Below are 19,426 nucleotides of genomic sequence, written 5' to 3'. Positions count from 1 at the left end.
TCACTGTATTACACTGGGGTACAGTACTGGTGGGGATGGATCTGTCACTGTATTACACTGGGGTACAGTACTGGTGGGGATGGGTCTGTCACTGTATAACACTGGGGTACAGTACTGGTGGGGATGGATCTGTCACTGTATAACACTGGGGTACAGTACTGGTGGGGACGGGTCTGTCACTGTATATACACTGGGGTACAGTACTGGTGGGGACGGGTCTGTCACTGTATAGCACTGGGGTACAGTACTGGTGGGGATGGGTCTGTCACTGTATAACACTGGGGTGCAGTACTGGAGGGGACGGGTCTGTCACTGTATAACACTGGGGTACAGTACTGGTGAGGACGGGTCTGTTACTGTATAACACTGGGGTACAGTACTGGTGGGGACGGGTCTGTCACTGTATAACACTGGGGTACAGTACTGGTGAGGACGGGTCTGTCACTGTATAACACTGGGGTACAGTACTGGTGGGGACGGGTCTGTCACTGTATAACACTGGGGTACAGTACTGGTGGGGACGGGTCTGTCACTGTATAACACTGGGGTACAGTACTGGTGGGGATGGGTCTGTCACTGTATAACACTGGGGTACAGTACTGGTGGGGATGGGTCTGTCACTGTATAACACCGGGGTACAGTACTGGTGGGGATGGGTCTGTCACTGTATAACACTGGGGTACAGTACTGGTGGGGACGGGTCTGTCACTGTATAACACTGGGGTACAGTACTGGTGGGGACGGGTCTGTCACTGTATAACACTGGGGTACAGTACTGGTGGGGACGGGTCTGTCACTGTATAACACTGGGGTACAGTACTGGTGGGGATGGGTCTGTCACTGTATAACACTGCGGTACAGTACTGGTGGGGATGGGTCTGTCGCTGTATAACACTGGGGTACAGTACTGGTGGGGGTAGGTCTGTCACTGTATAACACTGGGGTACAGTACTGGTGGGGACGGGTCTGTCACTGTATAACACTGGGGTACAGTACTGGTGGGGACAGGTCTGTCACTGTATAACACTGGGGTACAGTACTGGTGGGGAAGGGTCTGTCACTGTATAACACTGGGGTACAGTACTGGTGGGGATGGGTCTGTCACTGTATAACACTGGGGTACAGTACTGATGGGGACGGGTCTGTCACTGTATAACACTGGGGTACAGTACTGGTGGGGACGGGTCTGTCACTGTATAACACTGGGGTACAGTACTGGTGGGGATGGGTCTGTCACTGTATAACACTGGGGTACAGTACTGGTGGGGACGGGTCTGTCACTGTATAACACTGGGATACAGTACTGGTGGGGATGGGTCTGTCACTGTATAACACTGGGGTACAGTACTGGTGGGGACGGGTCTGTCACTGTATAACACTGGGGTACAGTACTGGTGGGGAAGGGTCTGTCACTGTATAACACTGGGGTACAGTACTGGTGGGGATGGGTCTGTCACTGTATAACACTGGGGTACAGTACTGGTGGGGTTGGGTCTGTCACTGTATAACACTGGGGTACAGTACTGGTGGGGACGGGTCTGTCACTGTATAACACTGGGGTACAGTACTGGTGGGGATGGGTCTGTCACTGTATAACACTGGGGTACAGTACTGGTGGGGATGGGTCTGTCACTGTATAACACTGGGGTACAGTACTGGTGGGGATGGGTCTGTCACTGTATAACACTGGGGTACAGTACTGGTGGGGATGGGTCTGTCACTGTATAACACTGGGATACAGTACTGGTGGGGATGGGTCTGTCACAGTATAATACTGGGGTGTGGTACTGGTGGGGACGGGTCTGTCACTGTATAACACTGGGGTACAGTACTGGTGGAGACGGGTCTGTCACTGTATAACACTGGGGTACAGTACTGGTGGGGTCGGGTCTGTCACTGTATAACACTGGGGTACAGTACTGGTGGGGACGGGTCTGTCACTGTATAACACTGGGGTACAGTACTGGTGGGGATGGGTCTGTCACTGTATAACACTGGGGTACAGTACTGGTGGGGTCGGGTCTGTCACTGTATAACACTGGGGTACAGTACTGGTGGGGACGTGTCTGTCACTGTATAATACTGGGGTACGGTACTGGTGTTCCTTGTCCAGATTTGAGGCTGTGTGTTGCCCCGGCTGTGTGGTCACGGGTAAACCTCACTGCTGTGCTGTATTGCAGAGTGACGAGATGGATATGGATGGGGAGTCGGATTTTGACGATGCCAGCGGGCGCAGCTCATCGATTCGATCTGACACCTCAACCGCGGCCCTGAAGAAAACAAAGCTGAGGGGCAAGATCGGCCGGAAGAAGAGGAAGGGTAAGCATTGTGGCAATGTCACCCTTTTATTAACATGGGTGAAGTTACAAGGACAGATTGCACAAACCTAGTTTTTACACCTTGAGAAGGAGACGGGAGGGGTTGTTGGCCTGCCTGAGGTGTTGAAAAAGTAAAAAGGCTTAGTAGGGTGGAGAGAACATGGGAGAGATTCTAAAACCTTCCCATCCTCTTTAATATCCCCCCCCCTCGCCCACCGTCTGTACCCCATCGCACTCCATTCTCTTTAATACCCATCTCTAAACCTCCTCGCTGTCCGTTCTCTTTAATACCGTCTCTACACCTCTTCGCCCTCCATTCTCTTTAATACCGCCTCTAAACCCTCCTCGCCCTCCGTTCTGTTTAATACCCATCTCTAAACCTCCTCGCTGTCCATTCTCTTTAATACCGCCTCTAAACCCTCCTCGCCCTCCGTTCTGTTTAATACCCGTCTCTGCACCTCTTCGCCCTCAATTCTCTTTAATATCCGTCTCTAAACCCTCCTCGCCCTCCGTTCTGTTTAATACCCGTCTCTAAACCCTCCTCGCCCTCCGTTCTGTTTAATACCGGTCTCTAAACCCTCCTCACCCTCCGTTCTCTTTAATATCCGTCCTCTCTAAACCCTCCTTGCCTTCCATTCTCTTTAATACCCGTCTCTAAACCTCCTCGTCCTTCGTTCTCTTTAATACCCGTCTCTAAATCCCCTCGCCCTCCATTCTCTTTAATACCCGTCTCTAAATCCCCTCGCCTTCCATTCTCTTTAATACCCGTCTCTAAATCCCCTCGCCTTCCATTCTCTTTAATACCCGTCTCTAAACCTCCTCGTCCTTCGTTCTCTTTAATACCCGTCTCTAAATCCCCTCGCCTTCCATTCTCTTTAATACCCGTCTCTAAATCCCCTCGCCCTCCATTCTCTTTAATACCCGTCACTAAACCTCCTCATCCTTCGTTCTCTTTAATACCCGTCTCTAAATCCCCTCGCCTTCCATTCTCTTTAATACCGGTCTCTAAATCCCCTCGCCCTCCATTCTCTTTAATACCCGTCTCTAAACCTCCTCGTCCTTCGTTCTCTTTAATACCCGTCTCTAAATCCCCTCGCCTTCCATTCTCTTTAATACCCGTCTCTAAATCCCCTCGCCCTCCATTCTCTTTAATACCCGTCACTAAACCTCCTCGTCCTTCGTTCTCTTTAATACCCGTCTCTAAATCCCCTCGCCTTCCATTCTCTTTAATACCCGTCTCTAAATCTCCTCGCCCTCCATTCTCTTTAATACCCATCACTAAACCCTACTCGCCCTCCATTCTCTTTAATACCCGTCTCTAAATCCCCTCGCCCTCCATTCTCTTTAATACCCGTCTCTAAATCCCCTCGCCCTCCATTCTCTTTAATACCCGTCTCTAAATCCCCTCGCCTTCCATTCTCTTTAATACCTGTCTCTAAATCCCCTCGCCCTCCATTCTCTTTAATACCCGTCACTAAACCCTCCTCGCCCTCCATTCTCTTTAATACCCGTCACTAAACCCTACTCGCCCTCCATTCTCTTTAATACCCGTCTCTAAATCTCCTCACCCTCCATTCTCTTTAATACCCGTCACTAAACCCTCCTCGCTCTCCGTTCTCTTTAATATCCGTCACTAAACCCTCCTCGCTCTCCGTTCTCTTTAATATCCGTCCTCTCTAAACCCTCCTCGCCCTCCGTTCTCTTTAATATCTGTCCTCTCTAAACCCTCCTCGCCCTCCGTTCTCTTTAATATCTGTCCTCTCTAAACCCTCCTCGCCCTCCGTTCTCTTTAATATCTGTCCTCTCTAAACCCTCCTCGCCCTCCGTTCTCTTTAATATCTGTCCTCTCTAAACCCTCCTCGCCCTCCGTTCTCTTTAATACCCGTCTCTAAACCCTCCTCGCCCTCCATTCTCTTTAATACCCATCACTAAACCCTCCTCGCTCTCCGTTCTCTTTAATACCCGTCACTAAACCCTCCTCGCTCTCCGTTCTGTTTAATACCCGTCCTCTCTAAACCCTCCTCGCTCTCCGTTCTGTTTAATACCCGTCTCTAAACCTCCTCGCTGTCCGTTCTCTTTAATACCCGTCTCTAAACCCTCCTCGCCCTCCGTTCTCTTTAATACCTGTCACTAAACCCTCCTCGCCCTCCGTTCTGTTTAATACCCGCCCTGTCTAAACCTCACTCTCCACTCCCTTTAATACATTACAAAAATGGGTGCACTGCAGGAAGTGCTGAGGTTGTTGTTCAGCAGAGTGGATGCCCTGAGATCACGCAATCATAGAATGGCTACAGTGTAAACGGTGTCCATTCGGCCCATCGAGTCGAATTCGGCCCTTGGAAAGAGCACATCCTACTTAAGGTCACGCCTCCACCCCAACCCAGTAACCCCACCTAACCTTTTGTAAACTGAGAGGCAATTGATCACGGCCAATCCAGCATGGAAGGCTCTCTATAAATGCAAATCTGTCTTTACGTTTCAGTTGTTGCCCTTTTCTGGTCGACTTAAAGCTGACCCCCTTTTTAAAAAGCTGCTCTCTCTCTCTCTCTCTCTCTCTCGTTGTTGTTGTGCAGTTGCTGGCGAGGAGGAAGCGGACGGGTACGAGACTGATCACCAAGATTACTGTGAGGTCTGTCAGCAGGGAGGAGAGATCATCTTGTGTGACACCTGCCCCAGAGCTTACCACCTGGTTTGCCTGGACCCTGAGCTGGAGAAAGCCCCAGAGGGGAAGTGGAGCTGCCCACTGTGCGTGAGTACTGCTAGCTCGTCGCAGACTGAACCGCTGCCATGACGATCCGACAGCGCCTGGAAGGGGGGGGGGGGGGGGTTTAAAATTGTAAATCGCCGGCAGGGCGAGTTGGCTCTATGAACATTGGAACGGAGTACAAAGCCAAGGAGGTGATAGGAAACCTTTTATCGAGCGTTGCTGTGCCTGATTCTGGGCACCGTACTCTGAGCGTTTTGGCGAAGGAGATTTGCGAGAGTGATATTGGGGACTGAGGGATTTCGCTGTCAAAGAGAAACCGGGATTGATCTCTGGTGCACAGAAGGTTAAGAGCTGATTTGGGCACGCACAAGTGGTTAGCACTGTGGCTTCACAGCACCAGGGTCCCGGGTTCGATTCCCGGCTTGGGTCACTGTCTGTGACCCATTGGCTCATTGAGTGTATTCCAGGCTGCAACCAGCAGCTTTGTGGCGGCTCAGAGATTGAGAGGGGTGGATCTGGCAGTAGGATGGGAGAGTGAAGCTGAGCAACGACGATTGTATCAGAGCGGGGAGGTGGGGGGGCCGCACGGTGTCGCAGTGGGTTAGCCCTGCTGCCTCACGGCGCCGAGGACCCAGGTTCGATTCTGGGTCACTGTCCGTGTGGAGTTTGCACATTCGCCCCGTGTCTGTGTGGGTTTCACCCCCCACAACCCAAAGATATGCAGTGTAGGTGGATTGGCCACGCTAAATTGCCCCTTACTTGGAAATAATACTCTAAATTTAGTTTTTTAAAAAGGCAGAGCAGGCGTGACTGACCGTCTGACCTGCCCCTGTTCCTGCCCTTCTTATAACCTTAAATGTCGCCGGTTGTATAGGGGCCTGGATTGTAGAGTTCACAGTGGTTAGCACTGTGGCTTCACAGCGCCAGGGTCCCGGGTTCGATTCCCGGCTTGGGTGACTGTGCGGAGTCTGCACGTTCTCCCCATGTCTGCGTGGGTTTCCTCCGGGTGCTCCGGTTTCCTCCCAGGACGTACTGGTTAAGTGAATTGGCCATTCTGAATTCTCCCTCTGTGTACCCGAGCAGGCGCCGGAGTGTGGCGACTAAGGGCCATTCACAGTAACTTCACTGCAGTGTTAATGTGTGGGTGAGTGACCTGGCCGAGTTTCTCAGCCTGGAGAAGATACAGTTCACCTTGAGAGGGTCTGTGGAGGGGTTTGCCTGGAGGTGGCAGCCGTTCATCGATTTCAGCAGTGCGGTGGGGGTGAAATGGGGAGGTGGTGGGGGTGAAATGGGGAGGTGGTGGGGGTGAAATGGGGAGGTGGTGGGGGTGAAATGGGGAGGTTGGGGAGCGGGGAGCAGGATGTTGGGACCTTGGGGATTTAGTTGATTTGGTTATTTGCAGCCCTGTTGGCTTCTTTTGTTTTGTGATTGTGTTTGATGTGTAAGTATATAAATGCCTCAATAAAATATTTTTCAAAACAAAAGATTGAAAGGTTGCGCCCCCGCCTGCCTATTCCCACTGCGCGTGTCTGTGTTCCATCGAAAGCCCGGTGTAGTAACTTCCTGCTCTTGTGTTCCTGTAGGATAAAGAAGGCATTCAGTGGGAGGCGAAAGACGAGGAGGAGGAGGAGGAGGAGTACGAGGAGGAGGAGGCGGAGCTGGGAGGCGAGCGGGAGGAAGAGGACGACCACATGGAGTACTGCAGAGTCTGCAAAGACGGGGGAGAGTTGCTGTGCTGCGACACCTGTCCGTCCTCCTACCACATCCACTGCCTCAACCCCCCGCTCCCGGAGATCCCCAATGGCGAGTGGCTGTGCCCCCGCTGCACCGTGAGTCCCTTCCTTAGCCGCAGGGGGCAGCGTGACCGCCTTTATTTATTAAACGGGGATGTTAGCATCCCCGTCAAGGAGGCGCCGCTGAACCTCGCTGAACCGCTGCAGTCCGGTTTAATTAAAACGCGCTGTTGGGTGGCGGGTCCCAGCACTTTGACCCGGTGATGATGACGGACTAGCTCTCCCGAGGACAGCAGGGTAGCATGGTGATTAGCATAAATGCTTCACAGCTCCAGGGTCCCAGGTTCGATTCCCGGCTGGGTCACTGTCTGTGTGGAGTCTGCACGTCCTCCCCGTGTGTGCGTGGGTTTCCTCCGGGTGCTCCGGTTTCCTCCCACAGTCCAAAGATGTGCGGGTTAGGGTGGATTGGCCATGCTAAATTGCCCGTAGTGTCCTAAAAAGTAAGGTTAAGGGGGGGGTTGTTGGGTTACGGGTATAGGGTGGATACGTGGGTTTGAGTAGGGTGATCATGGCTCGGCACAACATTGAGGGCCGAAGGGCCTGTTCTGTGCTGTACTGTTCTATGTTCTATGTTGTGACGTGTGTGTGTGTGTGTCAGACTTGGAGCTGGTTTCAGAGTGATGGCGTCCCCATACACCAGTGACGCTGTTTAGATTTTCCAGTCTGATTCCTGTCGAGATGCGGATCAATCCGAGGTGTGGCGTCCCCCCCCCCCCCTGCTGCCAGTCCCTGTGCCCCATCCGCACAGCTGGCAACACGGATGTTGGTTGGGGAAGGGGCGGACAGTAACTAGCCCGGCTGTTTGCCCTGGGTCGCTTGTCTAAGGCCACTGCAGTAGCCAGAGGTCACTCGCTGACCCACGACCCCTGCAGGGGGCTGACCCCCGTCGGAAAGGGGGGCCAAGGAATGTGAAGCATTTGTAACCTCTCCGATTCTCCCCCTGCATTTATGTTGATGTGCCCACCCGGCATCCTGGGCAATATTTATCCCTCAGTCACCAGAGATTACCGGGTCATATTTGTGAGCTTTAAGTGCGCAGAGTAGTTAATTCCTACAACGTGACACCACTTCAAACGCGTGTCATTCGTTCTGACGGGCCATAGGCCACCCTGGGGTGGAGAAAGGAGCTATAGAAATGCAGGTCTTTCGGCCGCCTTGCTGTCTGCCAATAAGCACTCAATCCTCCTCTTCTTTCTGCAGTGTCCCATATTGAAGGGCCGAGTACAGAAGATCCTTCACTGGAGGTGGAGTGAGCCTCCGCTGCCAATCGCTGTGCCCAGACCACCCGATGCCAATCCAGAGGACTCCCCACCCAAACCGCTCCAGGGACGTCCCGAGCGGGAGTTTTTCGTTAAGTGGGTGGGCTTGTCATATTGGCACTGCTCCTGGGTCACAGAGCTACAGGTCGGTTACTCACTTGTCGTCTTATTCTCTATTTTCAGCGGACCGAAGTCAAAACTGTTCATTTAGCTGGTGTCAGCAATGTACACGGCCAAAACAGGAGAGGATTAGATACAGAGTAAAGCTCCCTCTACACTGTCCCCGTCAAACACTCCCAGGACAGGTACAGCACGGGGTTAGATACAGAGTAAAGCTCCCTCTACACTGTCCCCATCAAACACTCCCAGGACAGGTACAGCACGGGGTTAGATACAGAGTAAAGCTCCCTCTACACTGTCCCCATCAAACACTCCCAGGACAGATACAGCACGGGGTTAGATACAGAGTAAAGCTCCCTGTATACTGTCCCCATCAAACACTCCCAGGACAGGTACAGCACGGGGTTAGATATAGAGTAAAGCTCCCTCTACACTGTCCCCATCAAACACTCCCAGAACAGGTACAGCACGGGGTTAGATACAGAGTAAAGCTCCCTCTACACTGTCCCCATCAAACACTCCCAGGACAGGTACAGCACGGGGTTAGATACAGAGTAAAGCTCCCTCTACACTGTCCCCATCAAACACTCCCAGGACAGGTACAGCACGGGGTCAGATACAGAGTAAACCTCCATTGACACTGTCCCCATCAAACACTCCCAGGACAGGTACAGCACGGGGTTAGATACAGAGTAAAGCTCCCTCTACACTGTCCCCATCAAACACTCCCAGGACAGGTACAGCACGGGGTTAGATACAGAGTAAAGCTCCCTCTACACTGTCCCCATCAAACACTCCCAGGACAGGTACAGCACGGGGTTAGATACAGAGTAAAGCTCCCTCTACACTGTCCCCATCAAACACTCCCAGGACAGGTACAGCACGGGGTTAGATACAGAGTAAAGCTCCCTCTGCTCTGTCCCCATCAAACACTCCCAGGACAGGTACAGCACGGGGTTAGATACAGAGTAAAGCTCCCTCTGCTCTGTCCCCATCAAACACTCCCAGGACAGGTACAGGACGGGTTGGGGGTCCAATCAGTGACTCTGCAGCACCAGTTGTCCAGTGTTTGCGATGAAGTAACCCACAGATGTGCTGGTTTCCAACAGCTGGAGATTTACCACTCGGTGATGTTCCGGAATTATCAACGGAAAACTGACATGGATGAGCCGCCTGTGTGTGATTACTGCTCTGGCGACGACGATGGCAAAAGTGAGAAACGCAAAGTGGACGACCCGCAGTACGCAGCCATGGAGGAAAAGTTCTACCGCTATGGGATAAAGCCTGTGTGGATGACCATCCACCGTATCCTGCAGCACAGGTTGGGATGATGTTCGACCCCTGCAGCCTTTCCCAGCTGTCAATCTGTAACTAAACCTCATTTACCCATTGTGCGCAGGTATGAAAGGTCCACGTGAACCCCAGAAGCCACTGATTTTCTGGGATCATAAAGACTGGGGGGGGCGGGCAGCAACCAAAGGATATACCGCACTGACCCAGGCTCTTGGCACAGTGGCGGCACAGTGGTTAGCACTGCTGCCTCCCGCCGCCAGGCACCCGGCTTCGATTCCGTCCTCGGGTGACGGTCTGTGCGGAGTCTGCACGTCCTCCCCGTGTGTGCGTGGGTTTCCCCCGGGTGCTCCGGTTTCCTCCCACAGTCCAAAGATGCGCAGGTTAGGGTGGGGTACGGACATAGAGTGGGGCAGTGGGCCCAGGGAGAGTGCTCGTTTAAATGGCCGGTGCAGACTTGATGGGCCGAATAGCCTCCTTCTGCAGTGTGGGGATTCTGTGGAACTGCTCCATCCTGGTGTCTCTGCTGCCCACAAACCTCCTTCCTGCTCCAGCTTCCTTCATCTCAACGTATCCTTCCATTGTGACTGCATTTACATTCCCTCAAACATACAAGATTAAGTACTAATCTAATCAATCTGTTTAAGTTGTTTGTTAATTTTTAGTTGGGCTCTGATCCAAATTTTTAATTCCTCTCTGGCCACGGCAGAGGTGCCTGAGGACTGGAGAACAGCGAATGTGGCCTGACTATTTAAGAAAGGTTGTAGAGTTAAGGCAGGGTGTGACAGGCCAGTGAGTCTCACGTCAGTGTTGGGGAAACTATTGGAGAAAATTCTGACGGAGAGAATCTGTCTCCATTTGGAGAGGCAAAGTTTGATCAGGAACAGTCAGCTTGGCTTTGTCAGAGGGAGGCCATGCCAAACAAATCTGATTGAATGTTTTGAGCAATGTGACCAGGTGTGTCGATGAGGGTGGTGCGGTGGATGCAGTTTACATGGATTCAGCAAAGCCTTTGACAAGGTCCCACATGGGAGACTTATAAAGGCGGCAAATGTACCTGGGATACAGGGGGACTTGTTAAGGTGGATTCAAAGCTGGCTGAGCCGGAGGAGACAGAGGGCGATGACAGACGGCTGCTTTAGTGACTGGAAGCCAGTGTCCAGTGGGGTGAAAAAAGTGAAATGAAAATCGCTGATCGTCACGAGTAGGCTTCAAATGAAGTTACTGTGAAAGGCCCCTAGTCGCCACATTCCGGCGCCTGTTCGGGGAGGCTGGTACGGGAATTGAACCGTGCTGCTGGCCTGCCTTGGTCTGCTTTAAAAGCCAACGATTTAGCCCAGTGTGCTAAACCAGCCCCAGTACCACAGGATCTGTGCTGGGCCGTCTATTATTCATTATTTATATCAATGACATAGAGACTATGTGGGGGGCAGGATCAGTAAGTTTGCGGATGACACAAAGATTGGCCGGGTGACTAACCGTGAGGTTGAGTGCCTTGGGCCACAGGAAGATAGAGACGGGACAGTCAAATGGGCAGGAAAGTGGTGGATGGAATTTAACCCTGAAAAGTGTGAGGTGATCCACTTTGGAAGGAGTAATGTGACCAGGAAGTATTCAGTGAACGGCCCGACACTGGGAAGTTCCCAGGAACAAAGGGACCTTGGTGTGTTTGTCCAGAGATCTCTGAAGGCAGAAGGGCAGGTTAATAGGGTGGGGGGTGAAAAAGGCATGTGGGACACTGGCCTTTATCAATCCAGGCACAGATTACAAAAGCAGGGAGGCCACGTTGGGAGTTGTACAGAACTTTGGTGAGGCCACAGCTGGAGCACTGGGTGCAGTTCTGGCCGCCACATTATAGGAAGGATGTGATTGCGCTGGAGGGGGTGCAGAGGGGATTCACCAGGATGCTGCCTGGGATGGAACGTTTCAGTTATGGAGAGAGGTTGGATGGGCTTGGGTTGTTTTCTCTGGAGCAGAGACTGAGGGGGGCGACCTGATCGAGGTGGAGAAGATTATGAGGGGCACGGACAGGGTGGGTAGGGGGCAGCTGTTCCTCTGAGTTGAAGGGTCAGTTACCGAGGGGGACACAAGTTCAAGGTGAGGGGACGGGAGGTCTAGGGGGGAATTGAGGAAAATCCTTTTTCCCCCAGAGGGTGGTGAAGGTCTGGAACGCACTGAAGTTGAGATGCTATTCTGCCCTGACTTCAGTTAACGGAAGGATTGTCTCCTCCTGCTCATCTGCACATGTTCCTTCCTTCCTCATGAACTCCTCTGACTTTTCCCATCGGCTTGATTCACCATTCCCTCAGGAAAGAACTTTCTGCTGAATTCCCCTTGGGATTTATTAGTGAGTATTTGTGCCTGCCCGCGTGTGACAAAGTGAGTCCACACGGGCAACGCCTTTCTGAAAGTTTGCACACCAATGCTTTGGAAGATTGGGCCGAACTTAAATCTCAGTGAACGGCAGGGGCTTGAGCAAGTTAGAACGGGTGGAGGCCCTTCAGCCCCTCCAGTCTGGACCTGCCCAGTTGGTGTCACTGCCCAACTCGCTTTACCGCGTTCTGAGTGTTTATACGACTCCCAGCTGAAGGCAGCTTGTATCTGCCGGCTGGTGCCATCCAGAGATCCCAGCCTCTTGATGCTTGGACAAGGTTTTTCCTTCAGTTGCGTTTGGTTTTCTCTGCCAGTTATCGACCTCACCCGCTTGGAACAATCCCCTTGTGTCTGCCTCAGCCGGGTACATTAAGGTTTCCAGAGAGCGGCCCGCTGGTTAGCGCTGCTGCCTCAGGGGCGCCGAGGCCCCGGGTTCGATCCCGACCCCGGCTCACTGTCCGTGCGGAGTTTGCACATTCTCCCCGTGTCTGCGTGGGTTTCGCCCCCCCACAACCCAAAGATGTGCAGGGTGGGCGGATTGGCCGCGCTAAGTTGCCCCTTAATTGTAAAACAAATAATAATTGGGTACTCTAAATTTATTTTTAAAGAAAGATTTCCTGCGATCCAGTATTCGTTTGAAAATCCATTCCGGCCAACGCCTAATGCTGTTGCTGATTTAATTTTTTTGAGACCCAACAGAGCTTGGGTTACGCTCCCAGCCCTCGGCTCAGCTCAGGCGCCTGCTCGTTTTGGACTTGGCAAAGAGGTCGTCACCCGAGACCGGTGGCCTCCGCCCAGTTTGTGAACCTTCATCACCCATCTCCCTGTGCCAACGTGCTGTGCCCCACTCCTCTCACCTTCTCATCCCCCCCCCCCCCCCCCCCCCTCCTTTTCTGCAGCATCGACAGGAAGGCCAACTACCACTACCTGGTGAAGTGGAGAGACTTGCCCTACGACCAGGCCACCTGGGAGGAGGACGAGCTGGAAATCCCGGATTACCACGCGCTCAAGGTGGCGTACTGGAATCACAGGTCAGTCTGGGCAGCCTCCCTGCGGTGGTTCTCACAGAGGGTGGGAATAGACGGCCCTGGCTCATTGAGTGTATTCCAGGCTGCAACCAGCAGCTTTGTGGCGGCTCAGAGATTGAGAGGGGTGGATCTGGCAGTAGGATGGGAGAGTGAAGCTGAGCAACGACGATTGTATCAGAGCGGGGAGGTGGGGGGGGCCGCACGGTGTCGCAGTGGGTTAGCCCTGCTGCCTCACGGCGCCGAGGACCCAGGTTCGATTCTGGGTCACTGTCCGTGTGGAGTTTGCACATTCGCCCCGTGTCTGTGTGGGTTTCACCCCCCACAACCCAAAGATATGCAGCGTAGGTGGATTGGCCACACTAAATTCCCCCTTAATTGGAAATAATACTCTAAATTTAGTTTTTTAAAAAGGCAGAGCAGGCGTGACTGACCGTCTGACCTGCCCCTGTTCCTGCCCTTCTTCTAACCTTAAATGTCGCCGGTTGTATAGGGGCCTGGATTGTAGAGTTCACAGTGGTTAGCACTGTGGCTTCACAGCGCCTGGGTCCCGGGTTCGATTCCCGGCTTGGGTCACTGTCTGTGTGGAGTCTGCACGTTCTCCCCGTGTCTGCGTGGGTTTCCTCCGGGTGCTCCGGTTTCCTCCCACAGTTCAAAGATGTGGTGGGGTGGGGTTACGAGGGATTGGGGGGTGGGGTGGGGGGGGGGGGGGGGTGGGGGGGGGGGGGGGGTCCTGGGCGGCTCTATTGGAGGGTTGGTACTGGCTCAACGGGCCGAATGGCCTCCTCTTGCGCTGTGGGGGATTCTACAATTTGCCGGGCTTTCTTCAGCTAGCTGCTAACCCCCAGCTTCAACCATTGTGCCGTTGTGGCTGCTGCAGGGAGATGAGCATCGGGGAGGAACCAGCCAGGCCCAAGAAAACCAAGACTTTCAAAAAGGTCAAGGAGTTCACGTCCGACAAGCCTCCCAGTTCTCCGGCAATCGAGGTAAGTGTGAACTGGAAACATGACCGGATTGTGGGACGGTGTGTGATTACTGTAAATCCTGTCAAAGGGTCGGAGAGGGGGATTGATAAAGAGAGGCTGCGATGATGGGGAACGGAACATTGGCGGGTGTGTGAACTGATAAAAAGACTTTAAGGGGAAGGGAAACTGAACCCTAATAATCACCTAATCGCGACTGTGAGAGCACCGCTGAAGGTGAAGCAGTTAACGACTTTGTGTGTGTGTGTCTGCGCGCGTGTGTGTGTCTGCGCGCGTGTGTGTCTGCGCGCGTGTGTGTCTGCGCGCGTGTGTGTCTGCGTGCGTCTGCGCGTGTGTCTGTGTGCCTGTGTGTGTCTGTGTGCCTGTGTGTGTCTGTGTGCCTGCGTGTGCGTGCGCCTGAGTGTGCGTGCGCCTGTGTATGAGTGTGTGTCTGAGTGTGTGTGTCTGCCTGTGTCTGTGCATGTGTCTGTGAATGTGCCTGTGTGTGTGTCTGTGCGTGTACCTGTGTCTGAGTGTGCGTGTGTCTGTGTACGTGTGTCTGTGTGTGTCTGTGTCTGCGTGTGCCTGTGTCTGAGTGTGTCTGTGTGTGTCTGTGTCTGAGTGTGTCTGTGTCTGAGTGTGTCTGTGTCTGAGTGTGTCTGTGTCTGTGTCTGAGTGCGTGTGCCTGTGCGTGTGTCTGTGCGTGTGTCTGTGCATGTGTCTCAGAATGTGCCTGTGTCTGTGCCTGTGTCTGTGCGTGTGTCTGTGCGTGCGCCTGTGTCTGAGTGTGTGTGTGTCTGAGTGTGTGTGTGTCTGAGTGTGTGTGTGTCTGAGTGTGCGTGTGTCTGTGTGTGTGTCTGTGTCTGTGTGTGTCTGTGTCTGTGTGTGCCTGTGTCTGTGTGTGCCTGTGTCTGTGTGTGTCTGTGTCTGAGTGTGTCTGTGTCTGAGTGTGTCTGTGTCTGAGTGTGTCTGTGTCTGAGTGTGTCTGTGTCTGAGTGTGTGTGTGTCTGAGTGTGTGTGTGTCTGAGTGTGTGTGTGTCTGAGTGTGTGTGTGTCTGAGTGTGTGTGTGTCTGAGTGTGCGTGTGTCTGTGTGTGTGTCTGTGTCTGTGTGTGTCTGTGTGTGCCTGTGTCTGTGTGTGTCTGTGTCTGTGTGTGTCTGTGTCTGTGTGTCTGTGTCTGAGTGTGTCTGTGTCTGAGTGTGTCTGTGTCTGAGTGTGTCTGTGTCTGTGTGTGCCTGTGTCTGTGTCTGTGTGTGTCTGTGTCTGAGTGTGTCTGTGTCTGAGTGTGTCTGTGTCTGAGTGTGTCTGTGTCTGAGTGTGTCTGTGTCTGAGTGTGTCTGTGTCTGAGTGTGTCTGTGTCTGAGTGTGCCTGTGTCTGAGTGTGCCTGTGTCTGAGTGTGCCTGTGTCTGAGTGTGCCTGTGTCTGAGTGTGCCTGTGTCTGAGTGTGCCTGTGTCTGAGTGTGCCTGTGTCTGAGTGTGCCTGTGTCTGAGTGTGCCTGTGTCTGAGTGTGCCTGTGTCTGAGTGTGCCTGTGTCTGAGTGTGCCTGTGTCTGAGTGTGTCTGTGTCTGAGTGTGTCTGTGTCTGAGTGTGCCTGTGTCTGAGTGTGCCTGTGTCTGAGTGTGCCTGTGTCTGAGTGTGCCTGTGTCTGAGTGTGCCTGTGTCTGCGTGTGTGTCTGTCTCTGTGTGTCTGTGTGTCTGTGTGTGTCTGTCTCTGTGTGTCTGTGTGTGTGTGTTAGAGGAGGACAGCAGCAACAAATTAACGAGGAACCTGGATCAATCTTTGGCAGTGGTTGAGTGGAGGTGTTTGGCGATTATTCCTGCAGTATGCGCTGACTGTTCCACTCTGCCATAGATCTCTGGCTGCTACCAGAAGCAGCATCTCCCAATGCATTGCCATTTAAAGATATTAGGGATGCCAAGCCCGCCTGATGGGCGAAATTGCACTTTGAGGCATCACGTTGATTACGTTTTGGATGTAAATTACCCAATTCATTGTTTCCAATTAAGGAGCAATTTAGTGTGGCCAATCCACCCACCCTGCACATCTTTCAGACTGTGGGGGTGAGACCCACGCAGTGACGGGGGGGGGGGGAATGTGCAAACTCCACACGGACAGTGAACCAGGGACCGGGATCGAACCCGGGTCCTCGTCGCCTGTGAGGCAGCAGTGCTAGCCACTGCGTCGCGTGGGTGCACTTGATGGCGTCACTTCAGCAAACAATCTGCGTCCAATAAGGTCCCACGAAAATGCAAATGGGATAAATGGCGAGTTGTGTTTTTTTTTAAAAATTGATGTTGGTTGATGAGTAAGTATTGGTTGGATATTGGAAACGTTCCCCGACCTCCATCGTGGAATAATGCCAGCAAGCCTTTTGTATCCTGGGAGGGGCGGGCTAACAGCTGAAAGTCCCAAAACCGCCCCCGTGCATCAGTACTGCGCTGAAGTCAGGGTTTGGAATGTGGGGTTTGTGCCAGAGTCCTGGAATGTTGCCCAAAGCTTCTCGCTCCGAGACGGGAGTGCTCCCAGCTGAGCTGGCGCATCTGCCCTCCTCAGATTCCACCTCCCCTTTTATTTCCAGAACTACCTACAATTTGCCCTTGGGGCCCATCGTTGCTCCTGACCGTCGTGGTGTTCCCTGGTGGCGACGTTCCGCACGGCTTTCGCTTCACTGCTTCTCCCGTTGTTTTATGACCGACGTTTCTCGGTATTCGAACCCCCCTCCCTCCCTCCCTACCCCAACTCTTGTCGATCCCTGTCCGTGTTCCTAAACGGCAGCAAGCTCGTCTTCCCCCAACTAGGACCCATCCGCCTTCCTGAACCTTTCCTGGTTGGCTGACCCGCCTCGGGCTGGCTTGCGATTCGGGAGTGCCGCTCCCGCTTCCTGAGTCGAGACGTCGTTGGTTCTGTGTTCCAAAGGCGCGAGCGCGAAAACCAAACTGGTAGCTGTGGCGCGGGGACTGCGCTGTCCGAGAGGCCCGTACGCGCACCGGGACACGGATTGGATCCCACGGCGACGGTTTTGGAACGAGCAAGAGGAGTTTTCCCAGTGCCACTGGCCAGAGTTTATTATTCAACCAACACCTGGAATCAGTATGTAGTTTTCACTGGTTGCTGCCTTCCTGTATTGACAATGGTCACACTTCAGAAACACTTCACCGGTTGTAAACGCGACCCCGGGACATGAAAGTTATTGTGTAAATGTGAACTATTTCTGAAAAGCTGATTTCTATCTGTTGGCGTCGCGCACTGCGGCGGCCCCGGCCGCGTGTTTTTCCAGCTCTCCTCTGCTTTTCCTCCCGTTGTTCACCTCGTTTCCCCCCCCTTTTTTTTTCCTTGCAGCCAACGAGCAAGTACGAGGTGCAGCCGGACTTCGTCACGGTGACTGGTGGGACCCTCCACATGTACCAGCTGGAGGGGCTGAACTGGCTGCGCTTCTCCTGGGCACAGGGCACCGACACCATTCTGGCCGACGAGATGGGACTGGGGAAGACCATCCAGACCATTGTCTTCCTGTACTCCCTGTACAAAGAGGTGAAAGGCGGTTTGTGGTTTGGAATAAGTATGATTCGACATGGTGATGGTTTTTTTTTTGTTGCTGGGTAGCAGCTCGGGAACGTTTGTCCAGAGGCGCCGCCCTGTAGTAACAATTCGGGGATCGATATCGAAAGAATCCTCAAAGATCACTGTGAGCAGTTAAGGCGACCACAATGCTGTGGGGGTGGGGGGGGGGGGGGGGGTGGGGATGACCGGGGGGGGAGGGGGGAACCCCAGCTTTCACTCACGTCCTTGTTAGGGAGTAAAACCCTCCATTCTTTTCTTAGCCGGCCTGGTGCCCCCACGTGACTCCAATCCCGTTCCAGCAAGGTTGGCGTTTTCCCCACTGGCGTAACCCGGCCCACTCCCATTGCCGCCACGTTCCCCGAGGGCGGAGACCGGTAATAAATGCCGGGCCTTGCAAGCATCCGGAGAATCCCATTTGTGTTTTGAAGCGGTGGTTTGAGCCGCGGGCGTCGCCATGTGTGAGATTCCTGGCTGCAGTGGTCCGGGAGAGGGCGTGACCTTGCGGATCGAACTCTGTCCGTGAGGCACCTCGGGCTCCTCGTTGACGTTAACGGTGTCTGCAGCAGGTGAAGGGTCGGGGGTGGAGGGGTTTGGGGTTGAACCGATCATTAGATCACCTTTTAATTCTTTCATGGGGACGTGGCTGTCTGGGCCAGTGTTTGTTGACCCATCCCTAATTGCCCATGAACTGAGCCCCTCGCTCGCCCATTTCAGAGAGGGGGCAGTTCAGAGTCGACCACGATACTGTGGGTCTGGAGTCACATGTAGGCCAGACCGGGTAAGAACGGCAGATTTCCCCTTCCCTAAAGGGGAACCAGTTGGGTTTTGAAAACAAGCGACGATAGTTTCATGCTCGCCATTTACGAGACTAGCTTTTAATTGCAGAATTTAAAAGATAATCGAATTTTTATTCAATCAGTTGCTGTGGGGAGATTTGAACTCTGATCCCCGGAGAATTCGCCTGGGCCCCTGGATCACTAGTCTGCTGACGTTTCCAGCACATCACTACCTCTTCTCTACGCTCCCCTCTGCTGTCCTCAAGTCCTGCTCGTAAGGGCAGCACGGTGGTGCAGTGGTTAGCACTGCAGCCTCAGGGCGCCCAGGTCCCAGGTTCGATCCTGGATCTGGGTCACTGTCTGTGTGGAGTTTGCACATTCTCTCCGTGTCTGCCCTCGCAACCCAAAGATGTGCAGAGTCGGTGGATTGGCCACACTAAATTGCCCCTTAATTGGAAAAAATGAATTGGGTACTCTAACTTTAGGGGCTGGTTTAGCACAGGGCTAAATCGCTGGCTTTGAAAGCAGACCAAGGCAGGCCAGCAGCACGGTTCAATTCCCGTACCAGCCTCCCCAAACAGGCGCCGGAATGTGGCGACTAGGGGCCTTTCACAGTAACTTCATTTGAAGCATACTCGTGACAATAAGCGATTTTAATTTTCATGAAATGAAATTTTCATTTCATTTTCAAACTTATAAAACAATGGGCATGGTGGTTAGCATAAATGCTTCACAGCCCCAGGGTCCCAGGTTCGATTCCCGGCTGGGTCACTGTCTGTGCGGAGTCTGCACGTCCTCCCCGTGTGCGCGTGGATTTCCTCCGGGTGCTCCGGTTTCCTCCCACAGTCCAAAGATGTGCGGGTTAGGGTGGATTGGCCGTGCTAAATTGCCCGTAGTGTCCTAATAAAAGTAAGGTTAAGGGGGGGGTTATTGGGTTACGGGTATAGGGTGGATATGTGGGTTTGAGTAGGGTGATCATTGCTCGGCACAACATCGAGGGCCGAAGGGTCTGTTCTGTGCTGTACTGTTCTATGTTCTATGTTCTATGTCCTGTTCACCCATTAATTACCCCCTGTGCTTGCTAACTTGCATTGGCTCCCAACCCATTAATGCCTGAAATTTAAAATTCTTAAGAGCCTTCTCCCGCGGATGGAGGTGGCTAGCACGAGGGGACATAGCCTTAAATTGAGGGGTAATAGATATAGGACAGAGGTCAGAGGTGGGTTTTTTACACAAAGA

At 53.2% G+C, this 19,426-nt stretch overlaps 1 protein-coding gene across 1 annotated transcript in view; it reads left to right on the top strand.

Moving 5' to 3' along the window:
* LOC119958277 (chromodomain-helicase-DNA-binding protein 3-like) overlaps nucleotides 1–19,426 on the top strand; it is a 110,145-nt gene that overhangs the window by 32,520 nt on the left and 58,199 nt on the right. Inside the window, exons 7-14 of the mRNA XM_038786708.1 lie at nucleotides 2,181–2,319; nucleotides 4,892–5,067; nucleotides 6,609–6,854; nucleotides 8,019–8,222; nucleotides 9,307–9,518; nucleotides 12,760–12,891; nucleotides 13,766–13,871; nucleotides 17,190–17,381. Of these exons, the coding sequence (XP_038642636.1) occupies nucleotides 2,181–2,319; nucleotides 4,892–5,067; nucleotides 6,609–6,854; nucleotides 8,019–8,222; nucleotides 9,307–9,518; nucleotides 12,760–12,891; nucleotides 13,766–13,871; nucleotides 17,190–17,381 (1,407 nt within the window). The remainder of the gene's footprint in view (nucleotides 1–2,180; nucleotides 2,320–4,891; nucleotides 5,068–6,608; nucleotides 6,855–8,018; nucleotides 8,223–9,306; nucleotides 9,519–12,759; nucleotides 12,892–13,765; nucleotides 13,872–17,189; nucleotides 17,382–19,426) is intronic.

This window comes from Scyliorhinus canicula, chromosome 29 (genome assembly GCF_902713615.1).
Source record: "Scyliorhinus canicula chromosome 29, sScyCan1.1, whole genome shotgun sequence".
Classification (NCBI taxonomy): Eukaryota; Metazoa; Chordata; class Chondrichthyes; order Carcharhiniformes; family Scyliorhinidae; genus Scyliorhinus; species Scyliorhinus canicula.
The sequence above is the reverse complement of the archived record's forward strand: the minus strand, read 5'-3'. Positions and strand labels throughout refer to the sequence as shown.